The 27,405-nt window shown below is 57.0% G+C and overlaps 1 protein-coding gene across 5 annotated transcripts in view; it reads right to left on the reverse strand.

Moving 5' to 3' along the window:
* Nucleotides 1–27,405, reverse strand: part of Kcnip1 (potassium voltage-gated channel interacting protein 1) — a 180,667-nt gene that overhangs the window by 115,851 nt on the left and 37,411 nt on the right. The window contains exon 1 of one of the 5 annotated variants that reach the window (XM_069999219.1): nt 8,771–8,869. The exons of 3 other annotated variants lie outside the window; for them this stretch is intronic. In XM_069999219.1, the coding sequence (XP_069855320.1) occupies nt 8,771–8,831 (61 nt within the window). In that variant the 5' untranslated portion in view covers nt 8,832–8,869. Of the gene's footprint in view, nt 1–8,770; nt 8,870–27,405 lie in introns of those variants that run through there. One more of the 5 variants, XM_069999221.1, reaches the window with a different exon arrangement.

A 27,405-nucleotide genomic window follows, 5' to 3' on the forward strand; every position in this document is an offset into this window, starting at 1 on the left:
CTCGGGTCCTGTCCCCCCTCGCCCAGCTGTGTCTCCACTGGAGCTCTTCCTACCTGGATCCCCTCTCTCTCTCTTAACAAGTGTAATTGCAACAATGAAATGACAACAAGCAATTAATTCTCCCTATCTGGAGAGCTCTTGCAAGGCAGGCAGCTGGCTACCTGCAACCGCCTGTTTACATTTTCTTCCAGACTCTTCTTTCCCCTCACCCTCCCTTGCTTGACTTTGTTCCAGGATAGTGCAGGCGTGATCAATCAACTCCAGAGATGGATAAAGGCTTCAGGCCTCTCTAGGACCGAATCGTCTTTGCTCTTTCCATCCCCTCCCCTCCTGAGCCACCTGGGAGACGCCCGCTAGCCGCTCCTGCTCCATCACTCTTCCCAAGGAGCCCCCGTGGTGGGAGCTCCTAACCCAGTGGGCAGAGGAGAAGCCTAAGGCCCAGCAGAAACAGTTAGCCAGGGCCACACCCAAGGAAGCAAACCCGGGGGCTGCCGCCTGAGGTTTAGTCTCCAAACCAATGCCTTATTTTACAGAATAGCCCCGGGGCCCCGGCGCCCCGAGCCCAGCTCACCTTCCGCAGCAGGCCACCCGCCACACACGACCCCCCAGGACCCTGGCTCAGAGCCGCAGGGCCAGGGACACAGCGACGGCCGTCCACATGCGCGCGTGGCCCTGGGCTGGCATCATTGGTTACGCCCACCCCAGTCTCCACTAGGAACAGGAATGACACGTGTGTGCCGCGCGCCCCTGGCCCTGTGCGGGGCAGAGGCCGGTGTGCACGCACTGCTCTGACGCTGTCCTGGAGGCACTCCCAGGGTGGCGGGGCCCCGCGGCCAGGACTGGCGGGCCTTTGGCGCTAGAGCTGAGGAGCAATGCTCGGGCCAAAGGTGCTTCCCAGCCCCGTTTCACAGCGAGGATGGGGGGGGGGGCACTCTGCGTGTGGCTGGAGGAAGGCACCGCTCCTTCCACCGCCCCCAGGCCTCAGCGTGGACCGAGCAGGGCTGGCCCCAGCTCCGGGCAGGGCGGCGGCACAAGGAATCAGGCTAGTCCGACACTTGGAGGTTTCCGGGACGCAGAAGTGCCAATACACCTTCCCGACTTGCCAGAGAAATACTGCAGGGCCCCTGCAAGTCTGGGGTTGGTGGACGTGCACGCCCGTAGCACGGAGAGCTGCTCCCTGGTCACCCACGTGGTCCTGGGAGGCAGGACACTTGGCTCTTGGTGTGTCCAAGAGCATATGCGTGCTTCTCCACGCTTCTCCCTTCTCTCCACAGACCTTCACGGAGGCCTGACTCCACGCTGAAAGTTCCAACGACACACGAGAGAGGAAACCTGAGGCATGAGCTGATCTGTTCTTTCCTGCTTTTGTCAAATACAACTGATGAAATTTGAGTTCTTGGGTCTGGAATCCCTTCTGAGAAGGTCGGGGACAGGGGAGGGAGTGTCTCCAATCTACTCGTCACTTTACCACCGACACGGACACCATCACCACCGTGACTAGCATCTCCCCTACCTGACCACCACGATGGCTACCGCACATGGAATCATGCAGGGTGATCCCCACCCCCAGGTGAGGCAAGGGCTCCCGCATCTCTTGGAGCTGGGGACTCTCCCGGGTCTGAGTGGGAAGCTGGAATTCTGCACTTCTAGCACGTTCCTGGGGGAGGCTGGGCTGCTGGTCTGGGGACCAGGCGTGAAGCAGCAGTGATCTAGAGAGCAGGTAGGTGACAGCTTTCTTTTGTGACGTTCTTTCTCTATGCTGAACACGTGTCTTCCACCCTTGGCTTGCTGCACTTACTCCTCTAACAGCCTTGGGGGGAGCTGCCAACCGTGGCCTTCTCGATTATATGTTGATGAAGGCTCACCCCCCCCACTCCCCAGGCCACATAGCCAATAGGGATTTGAATCCAGGTCTCTGCTCACCTACATATGCGGAACTGGACTTGGGCCAGGGAAGGAGAGGGCACAAAGAAAACAGATCGCAGGCTCTTCATGGGGCTCCCTGGCAGAGACAGGCGGATGAAGCCACTGACTGAGCCCTCCCCGTCCTCTGGACCCCGTGGAACCCCGGCTCTGCCGCCCGACAGACTTGGAGATGTTTAAACGCTGGCTGCATCTGGCCCTGACGGGCTGTGATGGCTGTCACAAAGGTAGACCAACCCAGTTCCCATGCACGATTAGCACAGAGGAGAGACGTGTAATCCTATTAAATGAATTTGCTAGTTGGCCTTCTGCCCCCACTCATTTCATAGTCAAGCATGTACAGTGTCAGCTCCAATGGAGACAGACGCAGGGGTGGTCTGCTCGGGCGTGCAGGCAGCTTGGCTGCTCAGCACGGGTAATGGGGTGCGCCAGCCTCCCCCCACGGGTCTCCCCACCCCGCGAGTGCATGTCGGCTGCCAGGCTCCACGGCGGAAGCTGGTAGGAGGAGCTAGCGTCAGCGAGCCAGTGAGCAGCTCGGGCTCTGTCTGCTTTGGGACGACTCTACTGTCCTCCCATTCTGCCACCCTGAACAGGCACGTCCTCTTTTCTTAGAGACTCAGTTTCCTCATCTGAAAAATGAGAACTGTTCACAGCACCTTGAACTCTCGGACTGAAACTGGTAAATAACCCAGGAAATGCCAGAGCAAGGTTCCGGGATGAGTGGAGGGGGTCAGCGTTAGCTAGTTTTAATATCGGTTACTCTTAATATTAACAATTATTATCGTTATAGCTAATAATACTGTAATAATTAATGCCCTGTGCACCATCGGGGATCTCTCTTAGCACCTGAAGTTGACAACCTCCCGTGGAGGGTAACAAAAAACTGTTCAGGGGTCTGGTGGTCAAGGAACGGGGAGACCGGCACTGCCACGGGACAGGTAGGGTCACCCAGGAGGGGACACCGCCCTGGGACCGAACACAAGACCCCAAAGGGCTCAAGGTATCAGTTCTGGGCTCACCCCTCATCACCCTACCCCCGTTCCCCATTTTATAGAGAAGGAGACTGAGGCTCAGAGGGCTCTGTCTATGAATTGAGAGAGAAGGGTTCGATTCCGAGACTCCTCTGCACTTTAGCCAGGGGGTCCTTACCAGGACATGTCCTCCTGGCAATGGGATGCGAGTGGAGTGTGGCTCCTGACACACACACACACACACACGCGCGCGCGCACACACACACGCACACACGCACGCGCACACACACACGCGCGCATGCACACGCACACACACATATGTGCACGCACGCACGCACACACACACACGCGTGCGCACACACGCACGCACGCACACACATGCACACACACATGCACACACACATGCACACACGCGCGCGCATGCACACGCACACATATGTGCGCGCACGCACACACACACAAGCGCACGCACGCGCACACACACACACACACACACACACACACACACACACACAGAGCCAGCTTGTAATTTGGCTTGGAATAACAAGAATCGAGTCCAAAGTGCTGGTCGCAGAGTAGTGCCCCCACCGGTGACAGCTACTTCTAGAAAGTGACCTACTTAAGATGTCACCTGTGGGAGGTGAAGCCTTGAAAGGAGTTTCTCCGAGGCTCCGGGACTCCTTGTCTCTTTCTAACTCTCTCCTTGTCTCTCCTAAATCCTGCCTGAGGAAAGGGAGGGCCGGCTTCAGAACATTACGCAGAATATGACAGGGCTTCTCCCAGGAGCCAACTCAGACTTCACATCTGTTCCACCATTCCACGTCCCTCCAAGCCATCTTGTGCGCACGTGCGTGCACACACACACACACACACACACACACACACACACACACAGACACACACTGGCATCTCCACAGACCCCACAGCCACCACGTCTGGACCCAGTGACAGGCTTGGCACTCATACACCCCGTCGTTTGTGGGTCCCGCCACACGCGTGTGCGCACACCCCACCCCCCGGGGTCCCCCGGCACCCACGCACTCCTGCTTCAGTCACTCCTGTCACTCGCTGCTTCATTCACGGGCTCTTCTCCTCTCTCTGCAGCCTCTGTCCTCTGAGCTGCTCACTGAGCCTTAGTGCTGAGGCCCTGCCTGGCGGGCAGGGGTGTGAGCCTGGTCCTGCTCCAGGGACCAGCGGGAAGCCTCACTGATCTCAGGCCGTGTGTGCATCTTTCCACCGGCCTCTTTCTGTTCCACCTGAGCCCCTCTGAGCTTCTTCTGGGGTTCTGCCGTGGGGCTCCTGGTACACGGGGGATGGGAGCAGGACGGTGCTCTCAAACAGACTCAGTACATTGCACAGACAGAGCCGATTCAAAGGCAACAGACAGAACAACAGAACCATTCCAGGCAGAGGGCTGGGAAGGGTTCCAGCGGGAGGCTAACTTTTCCTGTGAACCAGCCGTTCACTGTGTACAGTCTACCCACCGTTTTGTTGAGTAACTACTATGTGCAAACACAAAACAAGCTGGGGACTGAGAAGAATGACCAGAACAAGTGTCCTCCTGTGGGGATGGGACTGACACCTGTGCTGCTGCTCAGCTCCACACCTGGCGTGAGTCACAAGGATGCACACCTTGAAAGAGTCTAGGCATTCAGGGGACAAGTCCCTCTCCCCTGGGGCTGGGGGTCTCCCTGGGCCCCTGTGGGAGGCGTGCGGTGAACTCCTGGATGGTGAGAAGCGTGTTAGCGTCAGGACAAACAAGGACAGCGATGGGCAAAGCCCACTGCATGCCAGTGCGCCTCTCATGCAGACTCCCTTTCACAGACTAACTAACTGGCATTTCTTCATCCTGAAGCCCTTGAGTCCAAGACCGGGTGCCGGTCAGGACCGCCGCCTCTGCGCCGCTCCCCCTCTCCCTGGCCAGGGCACCCACTGCTTCCTGGTCTCCCACCAGAAACCCCACGGCTGGTCTCAGCAGGCCCTCCACGGGCTGTCTGGCTGAGGAGTCACGGGGTGGGTCCCCCATCTCTGTCTCGCCAGTGGCCTTAGACACGTGGAGAGCTCTGGGGGTGGGTGACGCACCTGGGGCACTGTGGAGAGCGAAACTGCTCCCTTCCCCAAGTGACAGCTGCCTACACCAAGGGCTGACTGGGCACAGCGTGTGTAGTGGGATGCCTGAGCCAGCGGCAGCCAGCCCCGCGGCCCCTCTTCCCCACTCAAGCCGGCCAGCCCTGTCCACGGTGCTGACCGGTCGGGCCACCCTCCTCCCTTGCAGGGGACAGAGGCCCCATACCCGGAGCAGGGCTTTTCTAATTAAAGACACACAGAGACCACAAACAAACAGAAAGAACAGGAGGTGAGCCTGAATGGGTTTATTCAGTAGGGCAGCCCGTAAGTGACCTCACGCAGAAGCGTGGCCCCCTTTGAAGAGGCGTGTTTCTAGAGTGTGTTCCCAAAGCACCGGGTCCTGACGTGACAAGCAGGAGCCAGCAGAGGCTGCAGCCCAGCATCAACATCCCACGCCTGTCGGCCCAGTTGCGGCACTAGGCTGGAAGAGCATTCCGGAAGGCACCGCCCACTGCCGGGGTGGCAGGAGAGCCACACATCCAACAGACCCACAGCTTGCTGACACCTGTTACGCAGCAGAGCCTGGGCCGGGCGCTGAAGTGCACACACCACAACATCTATTTTAAGAGATTAACTGCCACTGTCCCTGTCTTACAGTTGAAGAAAACAAGGCTTAGTCATAGGGCTAGTCAGTGGCAGAGCCTGGACTTGAACCCAGCAGGGAGACTGATTCCTGAGCTGAAAATCCCAGCCAGGCTCTTCCGACTGCACCTAATCACAGCTGAGCCTGGCGTCTCAGAGATCCTAGCAGCCGCTCTGATGAGAAACACGGGCAATAAGAACCTTAGAATCTGGGAGCTGAAAGGAACCGGAGGAAACGTCTAATACAGCTTCCTTCATACAGACACTGAGGCACTGCCGGGGAGGTGACAGCCAGGCTGTGCTTGTTGACCGCCGGCCCTCACGGACGGACTCTGCCAGCTCCAGTGGCCTGCCGTGGAGACCCAGGGGGAGCAGCCCGCGTCCCAGTGGGGTGCGGAGGGGGGGGAGACACCGGCTGACTCTGAGCACCACCTAGGCTTCCAGCGGCTTGCCTCGCTTGCCTCGGGTGCAGACAGTGGCCTTGGGCCTTCTAGGAGCTTTCAACAAACATGGCAGGCGAGCGCAGGGGAGAAGGGGTTGGGCAGAATGAAGTCAAGGAATTAGTGCGTATTACGCAAAATTAAGAAAAACGAGGGAAGGAGGGTGGGGGGAATGAACGGGTGAGAATGCTGAACAGGTGATGTTGATCAGGACGGGTTGTATTCATAAGCTGCTCTGCTAAATGACAACCCTTCTGTACAAGTACTTAAAGGTCATGAAACAAACACCGAGGGGGTTAAACAGCCCGCACTCTGGTACTCCCTCTTGCCTTTCGAGGGTCTTGGGAGAGAAAGCCAAGTGTTTTCAGGAGTTGGGGGGAAGGGGGAGCTGGAGTTTGGGGGGAGGAGAACGGAAAGGCATCGCTAAGGTCTGAGCCGCACTCTCTTCCCCAGGGCTACGCACAGAGTTCCAAATCCATCCCGCAGATCCTCTCATCCTCCAGCAACTTCCGCTGGTTGGCCGAGGCCTGGGCATCAGTGTCTGGCGCGAACCCCCTCCCCCCTCTCCCCCGGCAGCATTCCTACCCGCTCCGCTCTGTCTCACAGAGGCTGAGGCTTGGAGAGCGCAGGGGACCCTGGACCGGGCTGAGACCCCCTCGCGCCTCTCCAGGGGAGCAAGCTCAGATGGTGTTTTAGAACAAACCTGAGTTCACTGTGCCTCACCACCCCTGGCCTCTGGGACCTCGTGGTGGTCAAGCAAATGACCAGGACGGATGACACCTGGATTCTGTGCTCGAGAGGCAGGGCTGGACATGGAGGCCTGGGCCAGGCTGTGCTGGCCTGCAGGTGGGCCAGAGTGGCCTGCGTCCGGCCTGACTGGTCTGTCTGCTGGGACCTGCACTCATGAACCTCTTCCTTGTGCTGGGCAGCCTAATGTCTCTGGGGCTTGGGCCCGAGTTGGCGCCCTTCTTCCTGAGATTCCAAGGGTAGGTCCCCGGGAGGACTCGCAGTCCTGATCCCTGGGTAGGAACACGCCCCAGGGGTGGACTGTGCCCAGGGGCCCACCATCACCAGAAACAGCCGTGCTGCTAGCCGTAGACTGTGCCCTGGGGCCCACCATCACCAGAAACAGCCGTGCTGCTAGCCGTGAACTGTGCCCTGGGGCCCACCATCACCAGAAACAGCCATGCTGCTAGCCGTGAACTGTGCCCTGGGGTCCGCCATCACCAGAAACAGCCGTGCTGCTAGCCGTGAACTGTGCCCAGGGGCCCACCATCACCAGAAACAGCCGTGCTGCTAGCCGTGAACTGTGCCCTGGGGTCCGCCATCACCTGACACTGTGGACTGTGCCCCGGGGTCCGCCATCACCTGACACTGTGGACTGTGCCCCGGGGTCCGCCATCACCCGACACTGGACTGTGCCCCGGGGTCCGCCATCACCCGACACTGTGGACTGTGCCCCGGGGTCCGCCATCACCCGACACCGGACTGTGCCCCGGGGTCCGCCATCACCCGACACTGTGGACTGTGCCCTGGGGTCCGCCATCACCTGCCGGCCGTGCCGCTAGCCGTGGAAGGCCGGGCACTGGCACCTGTCGGCAGGTGCTGGCGTGGTCAGTGCTTGGGGCGTTCTCCCTTCACCGGCCCAACCCTGCCTGCTGCCTGCACCTCTGCCCAACGTGGTGGCCAGCTTGGCGCCCGGCCTGACACGCCACCGGGCCGGCGCCTGGGCTGGGCAGTGGCGGCCGTGCCTGAGCCGGGCGGGTGCCCTCCGGGGCGGTGGGGCTGGACGCGGGTGCCCGACCCCGCGCATCCCCGACCCCCGCGGATCCCCGCCCCCCGCGGATCCCCGACCCCCGCGGATCCCCCGACCCCCGCGGATTCCCCCGCGGATCCCCCGACCCCCGCGCATCCCCTGCCCCCCGCGGATCCCCCGACCCCCGCGGATCCCCGCCCCCCGCGCATCCCCTGCCCCCCGCGGATCCCCGACCCCCGCGGATCCCCCGACCCCCGCGGATTCCCCCGCGGATCCCCCGACCCCCGCGCATCCCCTGCCCCCCGCGGATCCCCCGACCCCCGCGGATCCCCGCCCCCCGCGCATCCCCGACCCCCGCGGATCCCTGACCCCGCGGATCCCCGACCCCCGCGGATCCCCCGACCCCCGCGGATTCCCCCGCGGATCCCCCGACCCCCGCGGATCCCCCGACCCCCGCGGATCCCCGACCCCGCGGATCCCCCGACCCCCGCGGATCCCCGACCCCCGCGGATTCCCCCACGGATCCCCCGACCCCGCGGATCCCCGCCCCCCGCCCCCCCCCCCCGCGCATCCCCGACCCCCGCGGATCCCCCGCCCCCCCCCGCGCATCCCCCCACCCCGCGGATCCCCGCCCCCCGCGGATCCCCCCACCCCGCGCATCCCCCCACCCCGCGGATCCCCCGCCCCCCGCGCATCCCCCCACCCCGCGGATCCCCCGACCCCTGCGGATCCCCCCCCCCCCCCCCCCCCCGCGCCGCCGATTCCTTTGGCTTGCAGTGGTCTGGGCCGGGGCCGCGGGCCTGGGCGGAGGGGCTGAGGGCGCAGAGGGCGCGGAGCCCCGCGTCCCGGGCCGGGGGCGGAGGCAGCGGCGGCCCCACCTGTGAACGGGCCCGGGGCGGGGCGGGGGGGGGGGCGGGGGGGGGGTCCGGGTCCGGTCCGGTCCGGTGCGGGTCGGGCCGGGCGGCGCCTACCTTTGGAGGGCCGTCTTTGTCTGGTCTGCAGGGAGGAGAAGGTGCCCATCACGGCCCCCATGGCGCGGAGCCCGCCGCGTGCCTCCGCCTCCGCAGGGCGCCGCGGGGCCGGAGTCCGACCGCCCGAGCCCCGAGCCCCGCGTGCGGCGGCGGCTGCGCTGCGGTGCCGTGCGGTGCGGGAGCCGCTCCGCCCGCCCCGCCGCGCACCTCGCTCCGGCTCCGCTCCGCGCCGCGCGGCTGGGGCTGGGCGCCAACCGTGAATGAATGGAGCTGGAGCGGGCGGGAGCGCGCGGGGGGGGGGGGGGCGGGGAGAGCAGGGGGAGGGCGCCAGGAGGGGGAGGGCGCGGGGAGGGCAGGGGGAGGGCGCGGGGAGGGGGAGGGCACCGGGAGGGGGAGGGCGCCGGGAGGGGGAGGGCGCGGGGAGGGGGAGGGCACGGGGAGGGGGAGGGCACAGGGAGGGTAGGGCACGGGGAGGGGAGGGGGAGGGCACGGGGAGGGGAGGGCACAGGGAGGGGGAGAGCACTGGGAGGGGGAGGGCAGGGGAAGGGGAGGACACGGGAGGGGGAGGGCAGGGGGAGAGCGCAGGGAGGGCAGGGGGAGAGCGCAGGGAGGGCAGGGGGAGGACACGGGGAGGGAGGTCACGCAGGAAGCACAGAGGGAGGGGGCAAGGAGGTGGGGAGGGGGAGGGCTGCAAGGTGGGGGGGAGGGCCGGGTCTGCAGAGGCGGTGGCCATGGGGAGGGCAGGGGGAGGGCAGGGGTTAGCTGGGGCCCAGAGAGAGTGGTGCCGGCAGCTCAGGGGTAAGGGGGGTGTCCCAGGGAGCATATGTATGTGTGTGCACACGTGTGCACGAGTGTGCACATGTCCATGTGAGCCAGCATGCTCACCACGTGTGCCTGGATGTACGTGTGTGTGTGCGCGTGTGCGTGCTCAAGAGTGTGGGTATGTGGCCATGTGTGTCCCCCGAATTCCGTCAACCTCTGCCCACTGCCAGGGCTTCTGGAGAGGAAATCAGCCCTGCCTGGCAGGGACTGGCGAGTCCTGGGTTTGGGGGGCCTGGGCCTGCCGGGGGAGGGCTCTGCGGTTCCGGCCCTCCCTTCTCTCTCAGGAGTGTAAGACCTGTTGGGTGGCCCCGAGTTCATTCTGAGGGGCTCGGGCTGCCCAGGACCTCCCGGCTCTGGCTCCAGGCTGGGGCCCAGGCCTGTGGTGCAGGAGGAGGGGAGGGGTTCCCGTGAGGGTTGCTCCACTGTCCTCCCGATTCCCCGCTGGGGACTCAGCCTGGGCTGCTCCCAGGCCCCGCCCAGTGCTTTCCTTTTGGCCATCCAGAGGCAGGTTTACCATGCCGTCCCCAAACGTGGCTTCCTGAACACACACGTAGGTGGTGCCACAAACATACGGGAGACGGGTCCTCTGGCCCACACAGACTTGGCTGAGGTACACAGACAGACCCAAGCCTGTGAGACCCACCCATGACACAGAGACCGCATGCTAGCGCATGCTAGCGGCCCAGATACCCAGGCCCACCAGCTCGCAGCCAACGGGCACTGTTTCACCTGGGGGGATGCGGGCCACCCACACGGCGTCTCTTTAGGGGCACAGGTGGCCGGCATCTTGGCGAGGGGCCTGAACAGCGACGTGTACCAGGCCAACACAACAGGTAGGGCCTCTCCAGACAGTCCCTGCCCACGTGCCCGATTTTGTGTATCGGGAAGGTTTGCCTCTGGGCACTGGAATGGGGTAAAGTCGCCAAGATGGAGTCCAAGCTGCTGGACCTCTTGTGGTCTGGCTGCTTCTGCCCATCCTGTCTCAGGTGACTGGCCAGGGTCCTGCAGAGGGCCTTTGCACCTCTGGTCCACTCCTCACTCCTGTGTCCCTCTAGTGGCCTGATGCTCCAAACTGATCCGCTTCAGGACCACGTGACAGGAGTCAGCCCGAGGTGGGTGGGGCACAGCCAGCTGGGGGCCGGGAGGCTGGGTGGGTGGGTGCGGATCTGTTCAGAGCCTCCGATGGCATGGCGGCATGGCGGCATGCTCCTTCCCCAGAAGGGCCCTGCAGGCTCCCGCTCACTCCCGCGGAGCACAGGTGAGCCCGGCCCAGGAGGACCAGGGATAGGGCTCTGCCACCCCCCACCCCCAAGTGTGTGGCCTTGCCTTCCCTGAGCAGGCACAGCTCAGAGGATTCACTGAGAAGCAGTGATCTTGAGCTTCAGAGCAGGCCTTGGTGGACTGCAAGGCCAGGCAGTCGCCTGACGTGTGGGGTGAGGCGTGGACCGAGCCCCTCCCGTCCCCTCCCACCTGGCTGGTGGCAGTCTCACTCCTGGCCTTGAGAACGCAGATGAAGAACGGGTCCCACTTCCCAATCTCCCCAGGAAGCTGTCAGAATTGCCCCTCTGGCTGTGCCAAGCAGGGAACCAGCCTGGACTGTGGCTGATAACCGGTCCCTTCCAAAGAACTCCGGAAGTGCAGACCCGAGAGGTCAGGATCCCCGCCACTTAGGAAAGTGACTGTCAGGGCAGGCAGGGCTGGGAGGCAGCCCTAGGCATTCTGTGTGCTGAGCAGGCAGGTGGACTAAAGTGGCCAGCCAGCGCCGTGCTCCAAATAACCTGTCTTTCTGAAATGCATGCAGAACTGGCATCTGATATGCTCCCTTCCGGCTCGCTTCCCTCTTCTGAGGTTACGTAACAATCCCACCAGCAACAGCAGCCACCGCTGTGGAGCTCTGCCCCAGGCCGCCCATGCCTGCTCTCCCGCGCTCCCTGCGCCCTCTCTACAACCCCACTCATTATGCCCAGTGCACCTCACAGACACTAAGACGCCGAGTGGCTAGCAGCCCGCACAAGGCCACACGGCATGCCGACGGTGGGGCTGGCCTAGGCTCTGATGGTCTGACCCCGAGACCTTTCTCCCTGTCCAGCATCCTGCGGGGTGCACACAGGGTCAGCTCCCCACAGCGTCCTGCGGGGTGCACACAGGGTCAGCTCCCCACAGCGTCCTGCGGGGTGCACACAGGGTCAGCTCCCCACAGCGTCCTGCGGGGTGCACACAGGGTCAGCTCCCCACAGTGTCCTGCGGGGTGCACTCAGGGTCAGCTCCCCACAGCGTCCTGCGGGGTGCACACAGGGTCAGCTCCCCACAGCGTCCTGCGGGGTGCACACAGGGTCAGCCCCCCACAGCGTCCTGCGGGGTGCACACAGGGTCAGCTCCCCACAGCGTCCTGCGGGGTGCACACAGGGTCAGCTCCCCACAGAGTCCTGCGGGGTGCACACAGGGTCAGCTCCCCACAGAGTCCTGCGGGGTGCACACAGGGTCAGCTCCCCACAGCGTCCTGCGGGGTGCACTCAGGGTCAGCTCCCCACAGAGTCCTGCGGGGTGCACTCAGGGTCAGCTCCCCACAGTGTCCTGCGGGGTGCACTCAGGGTCAGCTCCCCAGAGTCCTGCGGGGTGCACTCAGGGTCAGCTCCCCACAGTGTCCTGCGGGGTGCACTCAGGGTCAGCTCCCCACAGCGTCCTGCGGGGTGCACTCAGGGTCAGCTCCCCAGAGTCCTGCGGGGTGCACTCAGGGTCAGCTCCCCACAGTGTCCTGCGGGGTGCACAGAGGGTCAGCTCCCCACAGTGTCCTGCGGGGTGCACACAGGGTCAGCTCCCCACAGTGTCCTGCGGGGTGCACACAGGGTCAGCTCCCCACAGCGTCCTGCGGGGTGCACACAGGGTCAGCTCCCCACAGCGTCCTGCGGGGTGCACACAGGGTCAGCTCCCCACAGTGTCCTGCGGGGTGCACACAGGGTCAGCTCCCCACAGAGTCCTGCGGGGTGCACACAGGGTCAGCTCCCCACAGCGTCCTGCGGGGTGCACACAGGGTCAGCTCCCCACAGCGTCCTGCGGGGTGCACTCAGGGTCAGCTCCCCAGAGTCCTGCGGGGTGCACACAGCGTCAGCTCCCCAGTGTCCTGCGGGGTGCACTCAGGGTCAGCTCCCCCCCACAGAGTCCTGTGGGGTGCACTCAGGGTCAGCCCTCCCCACAGCGTCCTGCGGGGTGCACACAGGGTCAGCTCCCCACAGCGGCCTGCGGGGTGCACACAGGGTCAGCCCTCCCCAGCTTCTATAGACTGAATACCTAGGAGGAGAGCAGGGAGGGGAGGCGGGCACAGCGGGCAGCAATGATGAGTGATCGTGTCTCCTGAGCAGATGAACGGGCCGGCCATGCACGGCTTGAGCCCATCAGTGCCGCTCCAGCTCGGGCACCAGGACTGGGAAGAGGAGGCTGAGGAAGCCTTAGACCTGTGGCCCAGCCTCGGGAGCCGCACCCTGCTGCCAGGCCCGGGGGCGGGTGCCCATCCAGCCTCACCCAGGACCCCGCTCCACCCCTTCTGGGGAGGCTCCAGGATTGTGGGGGAGGCGTGGTGGGCCAAGTGTGTGGCCCTCGGAGAGTCAGAGAGAGACCATGTGAAGACAGAGGTCAAACAAGAGGGGACGGATGCCCAGCTGGCCTGGGAGAGGGCAGTGGGGGCGGTGAGCAGGGGTGCTGAGTTGGGCTTGGGCAGCGAACGGGAACCTGCCAGGCAAACGCCTCTCTAGGCACAGGAGTGTATTCAGCTCCAAAGAACTCTCCATCAGTCTCACACTCCGAAGTGCCCTTGCGGGCACCGCCAAGCCCATTCGTGGAGGGACTTTGGAGGCAGCAGATCTAAGCTCTGTGGCCACGAACTCCCTGACCTGCGGCTCCTGCAGCAGTGAGGAGCCGAGTGCCAGGAGCAAGAGGGCCGTCCGGGTCTCGGGTCTCCCCTCTGCCACAGTCGGAGCCGTCCGGGTCTCGGGTCTCCCGCCACAGTCGGAGCCGTCCGGGTCTCGGGTCTCCCCTCTGCCACAGTCGGAGCCGTCCGGGTCTCGGGTCTCCCGCCACAGTTGGAGGCACTGTGACAGCTCATCAAGAGACAAGGCCGTCCGGGATCACAGCTTTACAGGCTTCTCAGCCCACCGTGCCGACCAGGTGGTCAGCCTGAAACAGAAGGTCTCACCAAGAAAGGGAGGCTTTGCTGAAAATTGAACTGGACTCACTCGTGTTCAGAATTTGGGAGTAGCGGGGACCCGGGAAGCGTGGTCCCTGAGTCCTGGGCTGCCAGGAGAGGGTGGCCGGCCCCGCGGCCCCACAGAGGCCTGGGGGGGGGGGAGGACAGGGTCGGCAGTCCTCCCCGCAGAGTTCGGCAGGGGACAGCATGCGAGATTCTTCGTTTTCCTGGCGGCAATGCTGAGCTGGAACTCAGGGCCCTGTGCTTGCTGGGCAGGGGCTCTACCGCTGAGCCATTCCTGCTCTGGTAATTGTGAAACAAGGTCTCTCTTCCTGCCCGGGTGTGGACCCAGAGCCCCTCTCTCCCTCCATGCCAGCATGGAACGGGTCCAGAGGACTTGTCTGGGCGGGCCCGAGCCCAGTGTCTGCTCCCACGCCTTCCTTTTATTTGGAAAAGATCACAGACGCAACGACAAATGTCCGTGGGGGCTGGGGCAGGAGGTCCAGGCACCGGGCTTTCACGGGGCTCCGCCTGATGGGGTCCCCCAGTCCACCGCCCCGCCGGAGCTCACAGCTCAGAGCTCAGGCTCAGCTCCAGTCCGGAGCTGAGTTACAGTTTCCCCTCGGGTGTAAACCCAGCGAGAACCTGCGCAGGCAGGGATCTTGCCCCCTGCCACAGGGTCGGGCTCCCTTGCCCAACCCCTTCAGGGACAGGGCTTTCCCGAACTCTGGAGGTCCTAGGGGCGGATCAAAGGAGGCTGAGCAGGAGTCTAGATTGTTCTGAATGCCTTCACTTGGCAGCTGAGGAACACGAACAGAGAGGCTAAGCAAGTTCAGTGAGGCCACACAGTGCTATTCATGGCTTCCCGGCTGTCTCAATTTAGAGAATTCTAACAACTCTCAAAGTCCCTATCCTCAAATTCCCTTCCACCAGCTTCAAAGCAGCATGATGAGGAACTGATTGGAAGATACTTCCAAAGTATTTTTCCTAGGATAATGAAAAACCATTTTCTCTTCCAGCATGTTGGCAGTGGCCCAAAAGTAGCAGAGAAGCGGTTGCCCGCCCCCCACTCTCTCCAGTGAGGGGGGGCAGGGGGCTCCGCGGGGTCCCGGGCCGCAGTGACCCAGCGGGGCTGGGGGGAGGGGGAGAGGTGCAGTTCCCACCCTGTTCCTGGGTTGCCAGTACCATGGTCTCCCTCCCCGAGCCAGAGGCTGTGCCTCGGCTGGGCCAGTGGACGCGTTCTCATTGAGCTCGCCTTGAGCTGAAGAGCTGAGGGACAGCGCCCAGGCCCAGAGTTCAAGCCCCACGACCGACCAAAAAAAAAGGAACCCAGCAGTGCGCAGTGCAGGAAGCTGGCAGCTGGGGAACAAGCCTGCAGGCCTGGGGCCCCCTGGGTGTGGTGGGCTGCCAAGCTGGAGTCTGACGCCACCGGCACGGGCAGCAGGAGGCGCTCTTGCTCAGGAAGAGAGGGGCTTGCAGGGTTGGCTGGCTTCTTGTCCTTCATCCTCACCGACTGTGGAAACGCCCTCCCAGACACACTCAGAACCGTCTTCACTGATCTCCTAGGCATCTCTCAACCCACTTGCCTTGACCATCAAGAGCAAGTATTGTATCGCTTTGGAATCTGATGAGGCTGAGCTTTTACACCTGGGAGTGATTTCTAGGACTTTTGCATACAAGGATAGAGAAACACAGAGGCCAGCGTGGACTGCCCGAGATGGCCGTGAAGCAGCAGCAGGAGGACCGTCCTGACCTTGAGCCTCACAACCCACACAGAAACCAGCCCGGGGCTCGGCTCTGGGGGAAGGGGGAGGGGAGGATTTAGTTCCTTAAAAGACTGACACCGCTGCTTCCCGCCGGGGCTGGGCTGCCCATCTGCTGGGAAGCCTTCACAAGTCAGTTACTTTAGTCTCGGCTTCCTCAGAGAAAAAAAGAAAGCAAATAATTGTGCAAGTTTTATGCCACGGTTGTGAGGATTTTTTGTTTCAAAACCTGTACAGACACATGCAGTAGGAACTCAAAAATGAGTCATCATTGGAATTGTAGTTTTATTGTTATCCTTTTTAGAAATGTTTGTGAGCATGCTCTGGACACTTACAAGGGGCTGCACTGAGGCCATGCACGGGCGAGGCAGGCTAGGCAGGCGCTCTACCCCTGGAGCGCTCCTCCACACCCTTCCAAGGCAGAGACCAGCCAGGGCCGAGCTCTCCCCTGGGCGCTCCCCCACAGCTTGGGTAACGGGGTGATGCTGTGCGCAGGCAGAGTTGGGATGGAATCTCATGAGCTTCTTCTTGCCCAGACTGACCTTGAACTGGGATCCCCCAATCCAGCTCTAGAATTACAGGTTTGAGCCACACTGCATTGGTGAAAGCCCAGGAGCTGGCTGGCGGGGGCATGTGGGTCAGCTTTACACTGCGCTGAGACATGCCCGGGATCAATCAGCTCAGAGCGGGACAGGGTGTGTTTGTACTGACCGGTTCAGACCGTGGTGGTGGGGGGTGGCGCATTGGCTTTGGGACCGGAGTGGTGGAGCACCTCATGGCATCAGAAGCGGAGAGAGAGAACGAGGGGAGGCAGGGTCCTAGAGCCCCCACCATGGGCGCACCCCTCCACCTCACCTCCGCTCGCCCAGCCTCCCTCCCGCAGGCCCCACCACGACCCTTGACCACGGCGGAGCACTGCAGACCCAAAGCGCATCACGGGAGAAGCCCAAGGTTACTGCACCTAGCACTGCCTCAGTGGTGGGCATTTTCCTCAGAGTTTATTCCAAACAGAAAATACCTTTTCCTGCTACGTTTGAAGTGTTTGTTATGTCCTCAGTTGGCCTAATAATCGCCGGGAGAGGAAATGCTGGCCTGGTCTTGCTGGCATAGAGTACAGACTGCCAAACGTGTTCCCTGGATCGGAAGGAGAGCGGCTGACATACAGCAGGTTTCAAAGAACTCCCCTCACCACACACACAGAAGACAGGCTCGGGAAAGACCGCAGCGGCCGTGGGTGGCAGAGTCCACGCCGACGCATCTCCTTTGTCAGAGAGCCCTACCACCAGAGCCCGGGCCAGAGCGGCACCGCCACGTGCCTTCCGTCACAGTAACCCACGGCAGGCCCACAGGCCCGGGTCAGATGTGTCAGCTGAAGATCTCTCATTCAGGAGGGCCTGGCCACGGGTCCCCTGACAGGAGGAACAGCAAGTCCCAGGCATGTTTACACACTTGCTTTCAAGGAGAAATGAAGAGAAAAATAAAGCGTGCCTGAGGGCTGCGCAGGGACGCTGGCATGCGAAGCGTGTGTCTGAGAATACCTTTTGGACGTTTCGGCACTGGGACGGCACGACTGAGCAATGCAACGCTAAACTAGAGACTCCACCATGACGCCTCAGCTCACGAGCTTTCCCACGCTGCCGCTGTAGTGCGCACAGTACTGAGGCTGACCCCAGTTCCCGGAAGTGCTGCCAGGGTTTCCCAGAGCAGTTCTGGAAGAACGGAGAGGTTTTTCTGGGCTGGCTCTCAGAGTCAGAGTATTGGCCATGTTCACTTTCACAGCCCCGGCTAGCAGAACGCAGTCCTACAGGAGGTAGGGAGCCCTTTCTTCTGGGTGCCATGGCCGGTGCCCTGTCCTCCTGGAGGCGCTCCTGACCCCAGGGCGGAGCTCCTCTGCTCCAGCATCAGGTTACCTGCATCCCGGCTCCCACCCAAAGAACAGGACTGAAACGACTGAGAACAATGACCCAAAACCTGCTGCGCCCGATCCTCCTCCCTTATGCATGACACTCCAACCCACACGAGTTTCCTTTGTGGGGACACATGCAGCTATCTGCATCAGTTTTTAAAATTCAACCTCAGCACCTCCAAAGCCCCATGGCACTGTGATTCTGAAAGCTAAATACCTCACAAGAAACATTTTCTCTGGATTTCAGAGCTTACGTGAGTATCTTATTTAAAAGGAACCCAAGATGCCAATGTTCTCCTCTAGAAGTTGGGGCACACGGGTGATTACTCTCACAAGGGCAAATGGGGTCTCTGGGAGTCTGACCTCGAGACTCACCGTCTTAAGAAGACCTGGGGCATGGGGGGCGGGGGGGGGGTGACTGAGGTCCAGTGGCCGGCTGGAGCTCCCACCCTGGTGAGAAGAGCCGAGAGCCCGAGCCCCAGGAGACTACTGTTTATCAAGACTGCAGAGCAGTGGAGACCCACATGGGTCAAAGACAGGAAAGCTGGGCTCCTGGGCCACTAAAGGAGCTTCTGTCTGTGACACCTTTCTGACAGCCATGCCACAGCTAAGCAAGAACCTTACAAATGAGGATGTGACCACTAGAGCCCTTCTGCATGAAGGGCTGCTACTGCCCACCAGGATGCCCGGGGTCTGACCACTGCGGCCTCTGTTGCTGCTCTTAAGCAGCACTGAGGATCTGACCCCCCAGGGGGCAGCTTGCAACCGGGCCCCCTTCCCCGCGCTCCCCCGCACCCCCATGCCCACACATGCATGGCTGCGCGTTTTGCTGTTTTAGTGTGTATTATTTTAGGAACCTGTGGAGATGTCAACTTGAGATCAGGGCTGTCTCCTGGGTTTGTAAAAAGCGGCACTTAACAATGTTCAGTGAGCAAACAACCAATAATCACTCGTGACTCCAAGCCGGCTACGGGGGACAGTGAAGAGGCAATCCACAGCACAAACACCACCAGAGAGCCGTTGTCACTCAGGTTTTCAGAAGGGAGTATCTGCCTTCTGGCACATATACACCCCGAGGGACTTTACATGTGCAGGCAACCCAGGGAAAGCCTTCAGCTCTGGGCCCTTTATTTCACGATTTTATTTACTTGGCTTCATTTGATTTCGCTTTGTTCCCGTGCGTTTCACTTTGCTTATGTCCCCTTGTTATCTTAGTTTACTGAACAGTTTGAGATTCACAGGAATGCAGAGTGGAGAGATATTCAGAGCTCAGAGAGCTCGCACCCACAGGGCCCCGCACCAGACGGTACTTCATAGTAAGAGATTCTACATCTCACAAGTGTCTTTGTGCTTTGTCATTCGTGTTGAGAATTACTGCTGCAACGCAAGAGCATCTGACATGAGGGCACATTTTCATTTTCCCAGAACACAGAACCGTGGAGACCTTTGTCACCCGTCGGGAGTGATGTCCCATTTCCTGGTCTGAATGCTAACCTCCAATACTGATGTCAGCAGAAACCCTCTAAAAATTTGCCTCAATATGAAAATTCCAAGCTAATAACCCTGTCATTGAGTTGAAACCACCACCCTAAGGTCACAAGCCTCGACCGGAAGGTCAAAACTCAAGACCAGTTCCCAGATGTTTTGTTTTTAGAAGCTACACGGTAACTCACTAGTTAGCCCTGAATTAGGGGACAGCCAGGGTAGAAGGGAAATTTAGCATGTGATGCCAAGACAGCAGAGCTAGAATGTGGACAGACAGACGGACGGACGCTAGCTCTGAAGGCCAGCTAGCTGCACACTGTGCTGGGCCTTCAGCTTTACTCACTCAGTCACTGATCTGAGTGTCAAAGGTTACAAGCCAGACCCGATCCAAAGCACCCTAACATCCATGAGCCCGTGCCCTGGCCCTAGAATGCAACGCTGGCAAGGGAGAGACGGCTCCCCTGGGCACCGGCGCCTCCCAACCCCAGGGAGCTGCCTGGGACCCAGGCTCTCCGGCCACCTCAGCAGAGAGCAAGCACACAGCGGGCCAGAGTGACTCCTGGCCGTCACTCTGCACTCCCTCCCCCTCCTCCTTCCCCAAGCCTCTGGGCTCCACGGACACAGCAGGGGCCACACAGGGACCTATTTTGTAATGCACGTGGCCCCGGGGGCCGTTGTCAGACCTGCGGAGAGAGCGGGCAGCACTCCTGGGGACCCCCCTCTCACCCAACGCCCGCCTGCAGCCGGCAGGGGCAGCTCTCCTCCTGAGGCCTTTCTTTGACCCTCACGTTTAACCGGAAGCAACTTCCATTTTTCATGAAAGAAAGCTGAGGCCCACAAAGTCTCCCTCCCTCCCTCCAGATACCTGGCAGTCCAGGGGCTCAGACCCAGGTTCCCTGACTTCCAGCCCTCGAACCTGAAGAGCAATGAAAGGAAGAACGTGGGCTGGCTGGGAAAGGGCCGGAGCCGCCGCCCCCAGCACCCATCCCCCCCATGCTCAGCCCCGAAGGGCTGCCCTCCCACCCACCTGGCCGCTGAGGAGGTCCAGCTGACAAATGCACTGTGACTGGCGAGACGGTCCTCATAATTACGTGTTATTAAAATGAGCACCCAGACGCTTCCTGACACGCCTGCCTGGCAGAGCTCGTCAGGAGGTGATGGACGAGAGGCGCTGGAGGCCCAGCGCGGGAGCTGGGACAGGAGGAGAGGGCGTGGGGAGGCTCAGGACCCCCAGCAGAGGTCTGCACAAGGCCACTGTCTGCTTCCTGGCTCTTGGTGCACCGCCGCTGAGGGCACCAGGCCTTGCTCTTGCAGGGTGGGCTGCTGACTTGGCTTCCTCGCCAGCGCGCAGAGCTGCAGCCTCGAGAGCGGTCTGTGCATGTGGTGGAGAAGCGGGCTGTGTCCTGTGCAGACATTAACATGAGCCCCAGCCGCCGGCATGTTCTTCAGGAGGGGGAGGGGACAGGCAGTGTAACTAGATGCACGGTTATTTACGGCAATTGCAGCAGTTCCGCGACTTGGATTTTCGACACTACACCTCTATTGCATTTGCGCAGCAAATAAGTGAACGTTCGCTTGCACACATATTTTGGAAAGCCAGACTGAGGACTGGTTCAAGTCTTCCACCTAGACCTGGTAGCCACCACAATTCCACTCCAGGCTTCCATCACGTGCACACCTGCTAAGGGCTACGGCAGACATGGGGCCAGGGGAGCGGGTCAGGTACAGAAAGCACCCTTAGTCTCCTGCAAGGTAACACCTGGGGTGAGATTTGCAGCCATCAGGATGACTTAACAGAAGAAAGGAGGAGGACGTGAGGGAGAAAAAGCCCACGGAAAAGCCGGACGTGAGCTCCATGAGGCAGAATCTCTCAGTGGCTCTTCACTTTGCCCACAGGAATATAAAATGCTCCATCCACTTTACTGATAATTCTGCCCTTGGTCAATCACCTGCATAATGGAAGGGATCTCACCAGAAAAATACAGCCTTGAACCTCTGGTCTCTCCGTCTCTTATTAAGACAGGAGGAGAGAAAAGCTCTGCTGAAGGGATTACTATTTGTATAGGGCCGGACGAAGGACAACTGTTCCTCAGAAGTGTTTGCTTTCATCCTTAAATCAAGCCAGAGAACTTGTATCCATGAACAGAGATGGCTAGAACAGAATGTTAAGGCCAGCGGTGGAGATCAGTGCCAGGAGGAATGCAGAAAGGGAATGAGGAGAAGGCCGCTCAGCCAGAGGCCTGTCTGGCCCTCACAGGCACGGCCCGCGTCTGCGCACAAAGACATTTCTGGGAGATACGCAATGACCCCTGAGAACTCGGTCAGAGGCTTTACAGCCTCCATCCAGCCCGGCTGAATTCTGTCCAACACAAACCTAGGGTTTTAATAAAAATCATGGATGTAATGCCCTTGAGGGCAAGTCTAGGGCTAAAAATACTGACCAGAGGTTTCTCTGGTTTTTTAAATTTACGTTCAATTTATTAAGGTTACAAATTCATACAGACACAGGTTCTTCCATAAGCTCTGAAATTCAGCTTATAAATCTTATTATTTATTTATAAGTCTAGCAAATCACTTTTAAGGGGACCTTTGAGAAGTGTTTTGACTCATTTACAAATGTGCTTAATTAAATTACTCCAAACACCGTAAATTAATATACTTAAATTCCTAACTAACCTTCTCAAATATTTAAGTAACTATCCTAAATCTAATTCATTAGATTCATACATATGGCAAAGCTTAAATTTCTTTATAGGCTCTAGTACTCCAAAGTAGTAACATTTCAACTTAGAAACTGTTGTCAAAGCAAGCTGATCAGTGAACACTTTATGCTGGAATAGAACCATTAGTTTATAACTCTAAAAGGCCACCCTTTCATAACCCCTGTGCAAGAATGACGAAACGCAGGAACTGGCTTCTAGGAAGGGGTGTGCCTTTCCTCCACATCTGTGTACCTAAGGCCCAAGGACGTCACCGGGGCCTGTGCCCGGCTGTCTCCTTCTGAGATCTCCCCCCTCTCCCCCAGACTGACAGCCACCTTCCCACAGAGGGGCTCTGCTCAGACTCAGCTCACTATTCCCACCCTCCTCTCGGTGCCCGCCCTCAGCGGATGCTCTGCCCTGCTCTGGAAGATGACCTGGGGCGTCTCCTACTCCCTCCTCCCTCCTCCCTCCTCCCTCCTCCCGTGCTTCACACCCAGCACTGCAGCCCATCCAGAAACGCCACACCTCCCAGCTGTCTACCTCCCAGCTGTCTTCCTTGCCCTTGCTCCTATTCTTGATGACTGTGATTCTTTCCTCTTTTCTCTATTAAACAGCATATGATGTTAAGCCAAGTTTGCATTGCTGGGCTAAGTCCTATTTTTATCATAAAATTTTTGATACACAGCTGGCTTCAGTTTGCTAGTATTTTTGAGGACTTTTAGGTCTATATTTATAGCCCATATTGGTATTTAATTTCCATATTTGATGCCAGTCATGTCTAGCTTTTTTATCAGGCCAATATCAACCAGCCTCATAAATGAGTTAGGAAGTATTTCTTTTATTTTTCAGAAGAGTTTGTAAAGAGTAGGTGTTCAGTGTTTGGTATAATTCTACAGTGAGGTCATCTGGGCTTGAGCTTCTGGGAAGTTCTGTTTGTTTTTTTTTTGCTGGTCATGGGGCCTGAACTCTTGGCCTGGGTGCTGTCCCTCAGCTCTTCAGCTCAAGGCTAGCACTCTACCACTGGAGCCACAGCACCACTTCCGGCTTTTTCTGAGGAATTGGAACCTAGGGCCTCATGCTTTCAAAGCATGCACTCTACTGCTGAGCTACCTTCCCAGCCCCTTCTGGGAAGTTTTTAAATTATTGAATTCTTCTGCAAGTTTTAAAATTATTAATCTCTTTTTAAACATCTACTTACACTTCAGGTTTCTTCTTGAGTCTATTTTTCCAATTCATATGTTACTCACTTTGTTCACCTACAGTTATTTGTAATAACCATCTACCCACCTAATACTTTGTATACTTTATTTTTGTAAGCATGTTTTTTTTTAATCAGTTGTGGGGCCTGAACTCTGGGCCTGGGCACTGTCCCTCAGCTCTTCATCTCAAGGCTAGCGCTCTACCACTTGAGCCACAGCACCACTTCCAGCTTTTTCTGCTCATGTGGTGCTGAGGAATTGAACCCAGAGCCTCATGCATGCAAGGCAAGCACTACTACTACCTACCTTTCCAGCCCCATAAGCATGGTTTATAAGGGCTTTTTTGTTTGTTTGTTGGTCAGTTTTGCTGATTGTTTAAAAGAATTACTCTTAAGAATAAGGTGGCAAAGAAATAGGGCATCTCCCTAGTTCTCTCTGATCAGAGAGTTAGGGTCCTAAGGCACACTTCACTCCAAGAGAACAATCACAAGAAAAATAACAGAAAATAATAGCAGAAAACTTCCCCAAACTCAAGAGACAAAATCTCACCCACCTGACAAAAGCATACAGAACAGGATCCAAGAGGAAATACTTCTAGACACATTGTAGTGAAAACTCTGGACTTAAGAAACAAGGAATTAATTTTAAATGCAGCAAAATCAAAGAAGGAGTGACATTACAATGGAAAAAAGATCAGAATCACTGCAGATCTCTCCTCACAAACCTGCAATGCAAGGAGAGCCTGGAATGGTACAGTTCAAATCCTAAAGATTGACAACTGCCAACCCAAACTGGTGTACTCAGCGAAGATATCATTTACATTTGACAGTGAAACTGAAAACTTCCACGACAAACAAAAACAAGAAATTCATGAACACTAAAGCAGCATTACAAAGGCTACTAAGGGGAAGCACACATTCTGAAGAAAACAAAGTCAAGGAAACACCTCATACTAACATCACTAAACTAGTATAAAGCACGGGAAGAGAAAAGCAGCAAAATATAGGAAATCAAGAAAATGGCTTTAAACATGACACACCTCTCCACAGTAACCTTAAACATTAACGGACTCAATTCCCCAACCAACCGATGAAGAGCAGCACAAAAGGCCAGAAACAAGATCCATCCATTTGTTGTCGCCAAGAGACCCATCTCACAGACAAAGATGGGATGGAAAAAGATCTTTCATGCAAATGCATGTGCAAGAAGGCAGGAATAGCCCTATTGGTATCTGATAAAACAAGAGGTTTTGTTGAAATAAGTTACAGAGACAGGAAGGTCATCACATATTAATAAAGGGAATGGTCCATGAAGAGAACATCGTGGTGGCCAATATTTATGCAGCAAACAATGGGGCACGTGAATACATTAAACAAGTACTTTTGGACTTACAGAACAAGATAGATCCCAAGATAATAGCAGTGGCAGACTTTAACACTTGGCTCTCCCCAAAGGACAGGTCAACCAAGCAAAAGATAAGCAAAGAAGCTTCTGAATTAAATGGCACCATAACCCAAATGGACTTAACTGATAGCTACATTCCACCCAACAATGACCCAGTTCACATCCTTTTCAGCTGCTCATAGAATGATCTCCAAAACTGATCATATCATAGGACACAAAAGAACCTAAGAAAAAACAGATTGAGACAACTCCTAGCTTCTTATTTGACCACAGTGGAATCAAACTAGTTCTTAACAAAACATAATGCAGAAACACCCAAACACTGAATAGCAAATGGGTGACTGAAGATCTATATAACAAAGCAAACTCCAAGACAGGGAAACAAGAGATCTTGCTCTTTGCTTTTTTTTTTTTTTTTTTTTTTTTTTTTTTTTTTTTTAACAATTCTGTTTCCTTTACTTCATGTACATTTGAGTGTGTATCTTTGAAAGGGTTCGGGGGAGGGTATAGAACTCAAGAGAAAACGTGTGAAAAGGTGCAGCAGTGGAACTCACTGGACACTGATGAAAGTGAACTAAACAACATGGGTGGAGATGGGAGGGAGGGACTGGGAAAGGGAGGGAACAAAAACCACCGCACAAAAGGAAATGTACTCCTCATTACCTGACTCACGGCCTGGTAATCCCTCTGTATTCCACCTTTGTAATAACAACAAAGTAAATTAACTTAAAAATACTTTCAGGCTTTTATTTTTCTCCCTGTTCTTGTTTCTTTTTGTTAACTTCTAATCCTCATTGACTCCTTCCCTCTGCTTGCTTCTCTTCTTTACCAGTGTCTGAAGGTGGAAAGGCAGGCGTTGATTTGGTAGTTTTCTTCTCTCTGCATGTGTTACCTACACTGCACAAGTGTTTTCCTGTGGTTTCTTCTTTGACCCATTATTCATTTATGAACATATGCTTAATTTCCATGTGTTTTTGAGTTTTCAAATGTTCTTCCTAAGGTTTTTTTCCTCTGTGGCCAGGGAATATCATGCATAATTTCAATCACTTTAAATTACAGAGGCTGTTTTATTGAGTAGGAAATGGTTTATACTGCAAAGTGATGTGTATTTGAGAAGAATGTTTGCATTGATTCATAGGTCGATTATTCTACAGTATCTGTTAGATCTAACTGGATCACAGTGTTATTCAAATATTCTATGCTCTTGCTTATGTCTAAGAAGATTATACATAATTTCTGTCTATTATTGAAATTAGTATATTGAAATGTCTAAACATTGTTCAATTGCTCTATGTATTTTGGGGTTCTACTTTTTTGGAGAATATGTGTTTATGCTTTTCATATCTTCCAATATTTTGTCCTTGCATGTTTATAAAATGTCCTTTTCAGCCGGGCGCCAGTGGCTGTTGCCTATAATCCCAGCTACTCAGGAGGCTGAGATCTGAGGCTCATGGTTCAAAGCCAGCCCAGGTAGGAAAGTCCCTGTAAGACTCTTATCTCCAATTAACCACTTAAAAACCAGAAGTGGGGCTGTAGCTCAAAGTGGTAGAGCGCTGGCCTTGAGCTGAAGAGCTGAGGGCCCTATGTGCATCACCTTGAGAGTTCTGGAACAGCACCCAGGCCAAGTTCAAGCTCCATGACCGACAAAAATTAAAAGTAACCTTTTTATCTACAGTGGTATTTTTGTTTTGAAGTCTGCTTTGACTGGCATTAATCATGGCAGCTTTTTCTTCCTTTTTCCTTCCTCCCTTCCTCCTCTTTTTGTTGGCAGTACTGGGTGTGTGCTGCTATGTCTGCCTCCGAGTTTTTAGTTTCATTTTTCTGACCAAAACATAAATTAACCTTTACTGAAACTTGTAATAAAGAGAAAAACAATCAGAACATCAGAGGAGTACCATAACTAGACATTCTATAAAATAACGAATTCTTCATGCTTCTACAGAAGACACAGATTCCAGGGCCATACGGCCCAGGAGGGTTCTAAGTGTGTCTTTCAGTATAGTGGACTCAAGTAATCAATGTAACAGTGGGACCCATGTCTGTTGGTTAGAGGCTAGTCACAGGTCTCTCCTGTGGGTATATGACATCCTATAAAGTCACAGTCCAAGGAGGGCTTGAACCTAAGGCCTAGGTGTTTTTTTTGCACAAGGCTAGTGCTCTAGCACTCTGAGCCACAGTGCCACTTCTGGTTTTCCGGTGATTCACTGGAGATAAAGGAGTCTCTTGGACTTTCCTTCCTAGGCTGGCTTTGACCCACAATCCTCAGATCTTGGGGTTCCTGAGTTGCTAGGTTTACGGGTACCAGCCGCCGACACCCGGCTTGCCTGAGGTCTTTTAAAGAGCAGCCTGGAGGCAGGTGTAGATGGCTCATAATGCAAACCTAGGGACAAAGCCATTCCACTGACATGTGGCCACTCCCCTTAATCCAGTAATTTGGTAGGCTAAAACCTGGACAGCCCAGACAGAGAAGCCGGAGAGATCGCATCCCAGCCCTAATGTGTTGCCAGAGCCCAGGCCTCACCCAATGGCCTGGGTGTCATCTAGGTTTCACGGGAGGCTCAGATCGGAGGACCGCGCTTCAGGCAGAAAAGTTCTGGACTCCGTGTCTGTGGGGGAGAAGCTGGACACAGCGGCATGTGCCTGGCAGCCTGGCAATGACAGACAAGAGTAAGCTCAGGCCTAGGCTGGGCAGGAAGTGCCAGACAGCCAGGGAAAAACAGGCTGGAGGCATGACTCAGCTGTAGAGTGTCAATTTGGCAAACATGGGGCCCTGGGTTTAAAAACAACCAAAACTGGAAGCAGGAAGGTGGTGCTCTCCCTCGAGAACCTAGAAGAGTACCTGCTGTCTGAGGCCACCGATGTGGCCCTGCATCCATCCTCCACTCTAAATGGCACATTGAAAGAAGCGACAAAGACCATTACACTGAAATAGAGGCCACTTCCCCTAATCCAGTAACTTTGTTTTAAAGCTAAATTGAGGAACTAAGTGACCTAGTGATATCCTCTTATTGGCTGAGTGTAAATGCATTTTGAGAGCAAATGCTCCTTCAGAAAAGATCACTTCTAATGTTCTTTCAGATTGTCAATTTGCAGGGTGAAGGGGACTGTGATTAGACCACCAAAATAACAAAGAATTCTGAGACCAGCAAAAACGTTGACGGCACAAATGTGTGA

Source organism: Dipodomys merriami, unplaced genomic scaffold (assembly GCF_024711535.1).
Source record: "Dipodomys merriami isolate MVZ:Mamm:240054 unplaced genomic scaffold, mDipMer1.0.p SCAF_533, whole genome shotgun sequence".
NCBI classification, from domain to species: domain Eukaryota; kingdom Metazoa; phylum Chordata; class Mammalia; order Rodentia; family Heteromyidae; genus Dipodomys; species Dipodomys merriami.